Below are 12229 nucleotides of genomic sequence, written 5' to 3' on the forward strand. Positions count from 1 at the left end.
CGAATCGCTTGTGCTAGAATCAATGGCATTCCCTTCTTACTAGTCATAGGCGACGGGTGGTCTTCATACGTGGGATTGATTTGGAGAATCCTTCTTTCTAAGCCTGCCCACTTACTAAGATCCAAGCCTTGTCCCCGCAATTGACGAGATTGACTTCCGGACCAAGAGCGCGAGAAGCCTGGGTTCATTCACCAACAGACTTTTCAGCAGACATTGTTAAAAGGAGTACGCCGATGGTTATAACTAGTATATTGTTATAGAAGGAAGATGGAGGGAAAGGATAGATTTAAGCCGAAAATAGGTTTTTGGAGTAAGACTAATCGCTCTTCGACCAGTCGCCAGTTGTTGAGCTCGCCCCGCCATTAGTAGGAAGCAAGCAAGCTCCTCCCATCTGATCGACCTAGAAAGCCAAAATCTCGTTTAGGGAGTTGATCAGACAGGAAGTCCAAACCAAGACATCTCGCCGCATAAGCTGATCCCGATCCCTTTGGGCAGTCCTCTTTCCCCTTTGCTGGACAATTTGGACTCACAATCATCCACCTTATAGGTCAGATGTGGCATTTGATAACAGACGATTTGTTCACAGCAAGATGGCAAAGAGAGGATTTGCTTATATCTACTATATTATATCAACTATAATATTATATCTTATATAGTAGAACAGCAGCTTTTTTAGACAGAGCGCTAGCATCCCTTGCTCTCTATCGATTGCTTACCTTGCAACTTCGCCTATAGGCTTGGTCTTGCTTACGCTACCTAGCACCTGATCCCAAGATTACGGCCCTAAGACTGCTGCATCTCAAATTCTTTTTGAGTCTGCGGGATCCCCGCTCATACACGTCTTTTCTTGCAAGCAACGATGAGTTCTCTCTTCTCCTAAATTAGACCCAGACCTGGGTTTCCAACTTCAATCAAAGCCTGTGCCTTACACGATGACTCAACAATGAAAGGAAGAGAGGTTTTTGATGTAGTTGCAATCAGTGATTTTTTTCACCGAGATTGGGCGGGACTCCTCTTTGCTTCTGACTGAGCGGGCTCGACCGTTTTCGATTTCCCGACAAGAGCCTCCACTTATCAAGGATCTGGATTTTCTGTGCTTAGCTTCACGAATCTTGTACAAAAACAACCATCTCTGGTACTCTCTGGAACTAAGTACCAGGTTGTTCTTTTAAAGTCCAAAAATTGACCTCCAGCAAAGGAACTTCTGCCAAAAGCGAAAGCATTTTTGATCCCTAGCTTTCCACTTAAACAAATGAAGTAGATCGGCCAATATCCATTGCAGGAGAAACCTCTTCAACAAGAGCAGCCAACAATTGAAAGAAAACATTGACATTCAATTAAGTAGAAGGGGATTTGTCAGTCAATGATTAGAGTTATTGGCCTAAGGCATGAAAGCCCGGACGAATCTTGTGTAAGGGAGCCGGGGAAAGGCCCTTGTTCACGCTCGAAGCAGTCCAAAAGAAATGGAGTAGACTGGTGGCGATGGGTCCATGCGAGCTATTCAATATACCGGGTAAGACAGCGTGTAATGCCTCAATTTATTTCCGCCTTGCCCAAACCAAAGCCAAGCAGGGTTTCTCAAAATTGGTATACCTGCTTTCGTAGTCAGTTTTTTTCTTACTAAGGTAGTAGATTTCCCTTCTTTCTCTAAAGCGAGTGAGTGCATTTCTAGTAGTTAAGCGTTTCAATAAATTCCAGTGTCTCTTAGTCTCACTTTTAGCCATTATTCTCTGTCAACTAGAAGGTAGAGTGTAAGGCAAGGAACTTCTTTCACTAGTATAGTATCGTATGGGGAACATGCCCAGAAGACTATTTCATAGTTCCAGGCAAACAAAGCCATGCTTACTTCATCTTCACTTCATGCTTATACATAGACCTGGTGGACTGGAGGTCTTGTCTTCAAGACTTGCCTACATATCTGTGCTTAACTGAGCCAGAATCAAGCCCAATGTAGTTCCCTACTTACTGAACGTCGTGATTAGCCTTCGCCGATGCCCTACATCGATGTCTCTGCTTCATTTTCTTCTTCATCCTTTTAGTAACAAAATAAAGCAGAAGTAGAACCAAACTGAGAGTTAACAACATAAAGAAAGATGGATTTGTGAATGAGAAATACAAGTCGCCTAGCGCGGGGGGGTGAATGTCCAATCCCTCAAGAGGAGACGGGACGTCCGAATTAACAAATTGGTGCGACCATGCATCGATAGCCTCCTCAAACCATTCACTTTGTTCTTTCTTTTGATTCAAGTCCTTCAAAATGGCACGCAAAGTAGAGGGATCCGATGATTCGCCGTGGACCCACTGGCCCAAAACATAGCGTGCCTCCCCGTCCAACTGGAAGCCAGTCTCTTCTGCAATGCTCGCCACTTTCTCTTCGATTCTTCCCTGGGCCGAACAAACTTCTCTTTCGGTGTAAGGAGAAAGAGTCGAATAAATACTAGACATCTCAGATGACGAGTCAGAATCGGGGGATGAGGGAACACCAATATTATGATAGGACGAAGGTATCTCCGCAGTCTTGGGCAGAGATGGAGATAACGGAGGGCACTCTACATCTCTAAGCAAAGGGCTTACGCTCTCCTCCTCAAAGGAGTTTCTTTCTGCTGCAGATACAGAACAAGAAGATTCAGATGCAGAACAAGAAGATTCAAGGGGAAGGGTTTGTTCGTATATCCATTTAAGCGAGCGAAATTTCTGCACTTTCATTTGCTTTGAAACTTTTCTTTGGCTGCTCTGCTCCCCCCAAAAAAAAGAAGAGAGACTTGTTCTTGCTCATGGAAATCGCCGGTTGGGTTTACCAAGAAAAACATGGGAATAATTGGACGTAACATTCTTTAACCGCTTATTTACGATATTTCGAGTTGGATGAAAACAGCGCTCAGAAAACTGCGGACCTGTATAGGGCGACCCCCTATAAAAACGGAGAGAGCGCCTCAAGGGTATCTCCTATTTTTTTTCTCTAGAAAAGAGTGAAAGTAGGGGCTATTGCGGCCCTCGCTCTCAAGACTGTCGAAGATAGCAAGGAGACTTTTCAATGAGCCCCAGGGTCCAAAATGAATTGGTTTTGTAGAAGAACACATTCTTCTGTGGAAGAAAGTCGTATCTGGGCTCCACTCAGCAAGAACTCATTATCATTCTCTGGAAGCTTAGGAAGCTTACCCTCTTCATTATCATTCTTCTTCTCCTCTTCCAGGTCCCCAAATACCCCCATCCAATAGGGAAATCAAAATTCATTGGGATCTTCGACCCAATCAAATAGAAGAGCCCCAAGGGCGCCATATTCTAGGAGCCCAAACTATGTGATTGAATAAATCCTCCTCTATCTGTTGCGGGTCAAGGGCGCCTTCTTCAAACTCCGATTCGTATTTGTCATAGATAAATCTCTTTCAAGGATAGAACAAGATCCGTTTTGCATCATATCTAAGGGATTCCTCGGTCGGGCCGAAGAAGCAATGTCACTCGATCATTATCAAACTGACTGCAATTTTTTTCTGTCCGTGAAGATCCCACCAGAGCGCCTTCTACTTCTAATAGGCCATGAACTAGATCAGAATCATTCTCAACGAGTCCATAGGAAGTGATCCCATTTTTTTCATCGGGTCCGGGTAAAGACCAAAGATCTTGAGCGACCGATCCGGCAGAACAACCCAAAAGATAAAGAAGTATCGTGAATTTCTTCATGCTCGTTCCAAGTTCGGAGTACCATTTGTACAAATAAGAATCCCCTTCGTTACATGATTTCTTCTTCATATAGATAGATATAGGATCTATGGCGCAATTACTTAGAAGTACATTTTGTGCTACAGCCCTTCCTATCTGATAGAAAAGGATCCCAGGATCCTTAACCGATCTTACCGGGGATCGCAAAGTCAAAGTTTTTCGAAAAAGAGCGTATCTAATTAGATTAGTGTCTAGAATATCTTTTTTCTCTGCAATAATAATCGATAGGACCTCATTGGTTAGTCTTACAAGATCTCCTATAGTGGAACCCAAGGTTATGGACCCGAATCCGTTAGTATAGAACATTTTCTTTTCCAAGTGAAATCCCTCATATAGTAGGGATATGAAAGAGTAAAAAAGTACTTTCGTTGTTGTGGAATAAGAAGCCTTCGTAACTTAATGCATGTATTTCATTTATTCGGGCCTATTAGAGCAGGATCCACTTTTTTGGGAATATTGGTCGAAGCAATAAAAAGAATATTTCCAGTGTAACCTTTTTCCAAATCCCCTTTTTCCCCGGAGAAATTGTCCATTAATAGAGTGGACCAACCCCATTTTTCATAATCCCCGGAGAGATTGTTCGCTAATATACCAAGAGATAAGGAATTCGACTCAGTCATATGCAGATCATGAATGTTTGGAATCCATATTATGCAAGGATACATTGCTTTTGTTAATTCGAATTGAAGGTTGATAAAAAAAAGGGTCTCTGTGTTCCGGTTCTAGCAGATTCACAGCCTCATTTACCACCTTTTCAAACTCCTGCTCCGCCTCAAGGGCACGGGCGATAGCGATCTCGTAAACCACATCAGTAACGTCAATACCACAAATCTCTTCAATTTCCTTACTATCATCAATATCGTCAATCATATCAAGATAAACATCGTCTTCTTCGTCAATATTGCCACCACTATAAAATCATTATCAGAATCACTATTAGAATCTAAATCATTATCAAAATCATCATCAGAAACCTTAACCAGGTCCCGGTTCCGAAATACTGTAACGAAAGGAACATAGGAGTTTGTTGCTAGGTATTTGACCAAATAGGATCGTCCAGTTTTTATAGAACCTATCACTAAAATACCCCTAGAAGGGGATAGGGGTAAGCGGAGCGAAAAGGGTAGGTTAGGAGATGGGTAATGAAAACGATTCGAGGTTTGTATTGTCTTACAATAAGCAAGGAATATCCGTCTTTCCGCTAAACAGAGTGTATTGAACTCATAATTCAGTAGATACTTTTTATGAATGTAAATGAAGTTTCGTAAGTAAATTACTCCCGACTCTTCATTCATTAGAGAACCAGAGTCAGTATTTGATAAATGATCACTCTGAGTCAGACTCAATAGAATTTTATCAATCCTTTTTTCTATCGTTAAGTTAGCTCACTTCACAAACCCAAAGCGTCAAACTCACCTCGGTTTAGCAATTACACGTACAGTCCAGGAGTTGCAGAAGGGATATCAGGATCTAGGCAAGTAAAGAACTTGCTTTGCTAATATCACTCTACATAGGATCACTCGCCTTAAGGCTCTCTCAGATCAATTCCAAAAACAGATTATGGAATGAAATTGATGAGAACTGTCTTGTCAGAAAAGCAAATCTCAGTAGCTCCAGAGATGGATCGCCTACGAAACGAAAGGGACTATTCTGGGCTCTTGAACCCTGCCTTGGCTAATCCCAGACCCTCAAGTCACCACAATACGCTCTAATGCCCCCCTACCAGCTCCAAGACTGACTTCGGATTCGGATATTGGATCGAATATAGGAAAGCGGGGACCAAAGCCCGAGTTCAATCAGTACGTCGCTGTAGAAGGAAAGACTGTCCGACTGTAATAAGAAGCAATCAAGAGGCAACAGCCGCTTTATAGCGGAGAATTGATCAGAGATTTTCATTGCCCTTAACTCCTCACATAAAGCAACAAAGGAAGTGTCAAGTGTAGCGAGAACATTATCTATGAATAGAATCCGCAAAAGTCAAATAAAGACGTTCAGGCGCTCTAGTGTCTAAAAAAAGGTTTAGGAGTTTTCCTGCCAATTCACTGCTGATCTCATTGCCATGATGAATCATACAGATTTCATCATCGCCAGCACCTTTCAGGAAATCGCTGGAAGCAAGGACACTCTTGGACAAGACGAGAGTCACAATGCTTTCACTCTTACTGGGCTCTACCGAGTTGTTCATGGGATTGATGTTTTTGATCCCAAGTGAAAGATTTTTTTCACCTGGTGCTGATACGAGTCTTGACTTCCCCTACACAGAGGAGAACAGGAGGTTGACTTACTTCCATCCTTAGATTGAGGAGCTCTTTACAGCCATGTTGAGAACAAAGAACACTGATGTGTGCTAAAGGACCGGAGCAAGCCGATCTTCTTCACAAGGCAAGGTTGGACCGTGTGAAGAACTTGACTGGACTCGTTGAATGGTATGGCAAGAATGCTCGTCTCCGGGAGCTGGTTCACCTTGTTGTGGTTGGTGGTGATCGGAGGAAGGAGTAGAAAGACTTGGAAGAGCAAGCAGAGATGAATAAGATGTAAGGCCTTATTGATAAAGACAACTTGAATGGTCAGTTCAGGTGATTTCTTCTTGAAAGTGCTATTGAGTTCCCTTGCCCTTGGATGGTGGGCCAGGGAAGAAATGCCATCGGTCAGTCCGAGTGTGAGTCTGTTCCGGTCAAACGGAAGAAAGGCGAGCAAGACAGCGTTAGTGCATTGATGCCCAGAATTCGCTTTGACTGGTATAGAATCACTCCTAGTCTTAGTTAGCTCTCCTAGCTGCACATTCATAACTATTATATAAGAGTCTGACATCAGTCAATCTGATTTGCACAAGCATTGAAGGAGGGTTCTGCAATTGAATCAGAATGAAAAGCATTAGCAGGGTTACATTGATTCCTTCACATTCAACAAAAGTTGCATTAGCGCTTCCAGGCAGTGAAAAGGCGGCACTGGTCTTTCACTTCCTTTTTCAAGAAGGGCTTGCCAACTGTCTCATCTCGTGCAGCAGGAGTTGAATAGTATATACGAAAGAAGGTCTTGTTAAAAGCCTTCGATCCGTTTAGATGGTTTAGAGAAAATAAGAGGGAGTTTGAACTGTTAAGAGGTGCGCTCTTTCGAGATGCTTTAATTACTATTGGGATAACATATTCTTATTTTGGTAAGGCATCGCTTTACTGTATTTCTAAGAGTTAGCAGTCGAAGGGAAGAAAGTTCTTTGATCAACCAATGGTATAGAATCAACTATTATAGAATCTGCTTTCTAGAAGCCTTTAAGTAAGAAACTGTCTTAGTGGGTATTGGCTCATTGAACACTAACTTAACCTAAAAGGTCCGATAGTGTGTCAGTGAAGACCAAGCCACGAACTAGCCTCTTTTCCTTCCCTTCTATGGTGAAGTCAGAGCATCAGTTCTTCTTTTAGTAGAAGACTTGATCTTCCATACACCAGATCAGATCAATGCGCGAGAGAAAACATTATCCTTAGCCATGCATTCCAATGCCCGGGGTTACTAGTCAATGTACTAGTCACACTTACGGCATAAGCGATGTCCGGGCGAGTGCACTTGCATACATTAGGCTTCCAACCAAAAAGGCATCAAGCAGTTAATCAGGGGTCTTAATAAGCTCTGATTAAGATAGTTAGCGATTGCCAATAGCCTCCTCTTACCAGCCCCCCCTAAATGACATCCTCAAGCTCCCATGGTATAGGCCGTTCTAATACAAATCATAAGGACCAAGGCCTGGCTGGGACAGAGGGTACTTTCGAAGGCCTCATAGCAGACCTAATTATCTTCCTTGCTTTCTTGTCTCAACTGATAAGAAAGGAAAAAAGTCCCTAAGCTGCTTCAATTGCAAGTGGTGGTTGACTCTTGATTCAATTCATGTGCACATCACATCTGCACTGCTATCCCATTGCCCTAAGAGAAAGATAGACGGTGAACCAAGCCAAGAAGTTGGTGGATAAGGGCGAAGAAGTAGAGCAAGATCTGGATTCTGTAGAGGCTGAGATCTAAGACATATTCCAATTTTGGGTACATTTACCAAACACGACCTTTGAGTTTACTCAGTGGCGATAAGCACTGCTTTAGCTTTGACTTGAAATCGGCGACTGATCGTTGGCCGTGCTTTCAATGTTCTATCTAATGCAGGTTTGCTTCGGAGGCAGTTCGCTAGTGCTGTGGTTAACTCTGCACTAGGCACTAATGTGTTTGAGGTCAGCTGGGTAAAACGACGCTCAGTTGTTTGCTTTCAAACGGACAGCCTTTAGGATACTACTCTTCTTGGCCGCTCTTCGCACTAACTCATCATGCTATGATTTGGTGGTGTGCAGAGCAGGTATATCCTCAGCGTGTCTTTTACCGTTATGCGGTGCTCGCGATGATGTCGTAATCGCCGACGAGCAGGTGGCCAAGGTCTACGAACATGCATTATCTCAGATGGGTGTATAAATATCTTCTAAAAAATCACTCATCTCAGATAATGTAATGGGGGTGCGGAATTTGCGAAACGGTTCTATGCACGCTCATTAACTGTGGATTTATCTCCAGTGTCAATGAGATGTTTGCTTAACCCTTACCATCCTTATGGATTGATGGCAATGACATATCCTATAAAAAGTTTCTCAACACTTTGTAGGATAGGTGGTTTTGGGTATAGAACCATTTCCAGCCTCCCTCATCGACAGTCGCCTCGCATTGGTAGGCTACTTGCGATGTTTCAGAAGCGGTCAATGCCTTTTGAATTATGGCTTGGCCGTGGTAGGCCGCTCAACCCGTACCTAAAAGGGCTCTTGTAGAGTTTCTGCGTAGAGAAACGGCACCCTTGGATCTCAAATTGTTCCCTGATGAATAAATAATATATATTAGGATCTAGCCCCGCGGTTACTATGTCCCTCCCAAAATATTGACGTAGACTGCTACGGCCTGGATGTAGCATTCACTTTTGGTCCATTGAAATAAAGATCTCTTAAGGCATCTAAAACAATAGGTAAGTTTTCGGTATCCCCAATCAATCATATCCAATCCTGCTGTCGAAAGCGTCATCTAATCTGCATCCTGGTAAAATCAAATGTTCGACCGATGTGTCGGGTTCATTCTCAGTAGCCATACCGAAAAGGAACCAATGCCAACAGAGGAGTTACGGGCGAGCAAGGAAACCCTATGGCTAAGAAGACTACTGCGACCGTGAAGGGAGGGAGGAGCCCGAATGCCACTGGAGGATATCCTCTGGGTCTTAGTCCAATAGAACCGACGGAATAGAATGAATCGTCTCTTTTTTTATGTGGTTAACACGGGGCCGAAAGGTTTGACGCACGTTCCTAGCTTTGCCCGAAAAAAGTCTGGACCCGCTCAATCAGATAGGACAACCTACTCCTTAGTGGAACCAGACTTTGCCACTCACCTTTATCCGAATAAAGAGGTACAATATAAGGAATAAACTGATACAACGAGTTCAGCTGAACCACCCAGATAAGCTTCTTTCATCAAGCAGACATCCTAGCCCGAGTTCGTATTGGTCAATTTCGGGTCAGCAAGCAAGGGCTATCTCTAAAGATAAAGGGGGGCTTTACCCTGATGCAAGTAGTCTCCGCGGCTATACTATATCAAATAGCTTTTTTAAAGCGCTACTGTACTAGTTTTTGTCGGAAGAGCAGTAGGTCTTGGTGCTTGAGTCAGTCCGTGGTCAGCAGTGATTAGGTAGAATCGGGCTTCAGTTGAAGCTCCTGTTCAACTGCTAAGAAGAATTTTCTTTTCTCTAGATCGAATGCGACTGGGATTGAGGTACGAAGTCACGTGGTTCGGGCTCCAGGGGAATGCTTTTTAAGCTCATACCAGTTCCATATTCAAAATTCTTCCATTAGAGCGAGTTCGGTCAGATCAAGCAATTTTGGCTTGGGACAGTTTCACAGGGGCGTAGCGAGCAGAAAATTACCTATAAACTAGAATACATATAGTAGTAAATCATGATATAAATTCTTTCAAAGCTCGGGATTTCAGTCAGTGATAGACAGCTTGGCTAGCTATCCTCTCAAAAAGGTCATTCAATCTCAGTAGTGGCAGGAAGAACACAGCTCCCAGGCGTACTGATAAGGCAAACCGGAATGGAATAAGGTTGGATGGGAGTGCGCTTCTTCAATCTAGGAGGTATCCTTATATCTGACTCTTCTTCACGATAAAAGAGAGGGGAACTCAGATTCTCTTTTGACTACCGGAGGAGAACCTTACTTATACTGAGTATAAGAGCAGGTCTCCACTGCCTATAGCATAGAGGCGAGAGTCTGTGCCTTTCCTTCCCCAGCGTTCAGTGGAACGTGAGGCACTCTTTAGTGGCTTTCAGGCAATGGAAGGGGCTATTCCCACTACGCGCTAACTAGAAGAGCAGGAAATAAATATGTCATGTCACTTTCTGCCCTTATTCGTCTCCAATGCATCCCTATTCTCTGTGCGTCGATGTGGCTATCTTCTCCTATTGATTTTTTCCTTCAAAGTTCCATTTTCTTCTTTCAAAAGGCAAGCCATCCGCCCTTCATTGCGGGGGAAAAGGGGAGACGGTTCCCAAGGGGTGGCTAGTTCGAGTAAGAGAGACGGATACAGACAAGGTCCTTTTTCTGAGAGACCCGCTCTTGACTTTCATCATACCCACTAGTAAGTGCAGTGGATGCTCCTTCATACAGAGACAGAGAGGCGAGTGATGGGCACTACTCATCATAAGAAAGCAGTCATGCAGATAGAAAGGGAAAAACAATGACTCTGACTAAGTAAAGAGATGAGGTTTTTTTTTTATCATCTATTTTCCATACCACAGCTCTAGACTTGCCCCTATGAAAACTATGTTTCATTCATACCACCTTGTGGGTTGTTCGCAATTCACATGAAAGACCCTTTCCAACCAAAGGTTGAGTACCTCGGCCCGGGTAGGTGGTGCTGGGTTCCGTGTCCTTGGCAGGCTGACCATCGGAGATCCGTTCATTACGAACGTTTTTTCTCGATGTGGACCAAGCTCCGACTTCCTTTTTAGCTTTGGCTCGGAAAAGGTCGGCCTTTGAGCCCGTATTGGAAGGGGATCTTGGTGGATTTTATTATCAAAGAAACCCCAGGAGTTACGTCTTATTCCCGAGGAGATTGATTTGAACAGCAGAAAAGCAGCAGAAGCGGCAAATAAAGGACATCAGAGTAGAGGTAATGAAATTCGCGCAGGCGGGTCAGTAGAGGCACATTGCATATGTCTTATTGATATCCCACAAAGCCAGTGCCAGGAATTTGGAGTCTGCTTTGATATAACCAGGAATGAAGTGGTTCGATAGGAGTTTACAAGCCGTTGTGCGTGAGTATTAGTCTAAAGACTAAAGCGTCTTCCTTGGTGAAATAAATAGAAGCCGTTGCGCTAACGCGCATCCGTTTTCTTGCTTGAACAACGAACATTTGATGAATATCTTTACCTCACCCTGAGATGAGAGGGAAGGTAGATTTGACTCGAATCCTGGACCTGATCTTTCATCCTACACCGGTAAATGATGCGATGGGATAAGTTTTTCTTTTTTCATCAATGCTGGCCCAGTCGAGGCTCGTCCATGCCCAATCCCGATGGACAAACCTTCGATTTGCCCCTAGCTCTATAATCCACCCGTCTTCCCCAGTCCCTGAAAGCCCTCCCGGGGCCTAGCCCTCTTTCTCAACTCGAGTCTGAAGTTCAGCGGCTTTCATCGTTGACGAACACCTGCGCTAATAAGACAAAGAAATGGGGAGTCTATGCCTTGAATGAATCAGTAACAACGGATTAGTGGAATGAGGGATCAAGAACGGATAGGGAGGGAATGGCCTATCAATCATTGGTGGACCTTCCCTTTTTCCAGTCACGGAGCTCTCAACTGAGTTGTTTAGGTTCTGGAATTCCATCTCTAGTTGGGGGATTCGAGAAAATGTGGTGCGGTTGAATCTCTCTCGACCTGTTCAGGTTCAAGGAGGGTGATCGAGGGGACCCAGACTTTAGATCTCTATGGCGGGAGGTTTCTTTCGTATCAAGAGTGTGTTGGGGAGGCTTTCAAGATGGATTGGATCGAGAGGCGATGCTTATGCCTCTTCTTTATCGATAGGATCCCATCATTGAAAGTCTACGGCGAAGGAGACAAGGGCGAGGCACCGAACATGTTCTACCCTCAACCTCCATCCGTCATTAGTAATCTAAATTCGCTTTCCTATTCACTAGTACACTGCGCACAACTAGCAGCCCCTTGACTAGTAAGGGAAAACGCTAGCGCGCTAGCTAGCTACTTATAGTTATAGCCCCTTCTTTATGGGATATTTTGAAGAAGCCTGCTGAAAAAGAGAAGCGCGCTAGCGCGCAACGGCTGATGAAAAGCCAGCAACTTGTTAGGAGTCAGTTTTGGCTTGCCCCTTTCCTCTTATTAGTAAGATAGGTTTGGAACCCTATACAAGGGGCTGCTTGCTGCTCGCCCCTATCTCTAAAGTGGCTTATGCACTCCACTTGTTACCACTAAACGACGAAGCCTGG

General features: G+C 43.9%; 1 protein-coding gene and 1 pseudogene across 1 annotated transcript; both read right to left on the bottom strand.

The window, feature by feature from the left end:
- Positions 1-1962: 1962 nt before the first annotated feature.
- On the bottom strand, positions 1963-3211 carry LOC109192742 (ATP synthase subunit a). Its single transcript, XM_019343447.1, has 2 exons — positions 3079-3211; positions 1963-2603 (listed from the first exon to the last, which is right to left on the bottom strand). Exons 1-2 carry the CDS (start codon positions 3209-3211, stop codon positions 1963-1965), a joined length of 774 nt encoding a protein of 257 aa, XP_019198992.1.
- A 4-nt stretch (positions 3212-3215) lies between these two features.
- Positions 3216-5616, bottom strand: LOC109192751 (annotated as a pseudogene).
- Between the last annotated feature and the right edge of the window lie 6613 nt (positions 5617-12229).

The sequence above is a fragment of the Ipomoea nil genome, unplaced genomic scaffold (assembly GCF_001879475.1).
Source record: "Ipomoea nil cultivar Tokyo-kokei standard unplaced genomic scaffold, Asagao_1.1 scaffold0216, whole genome shotgun sequence".
Lineage (NCBI taxonomy): Eukaryota > Viridiplantae > Streptophyta > Magnoliopsida > Solanales > Convolvulaceae > Ipomoea > Ipomoea nil.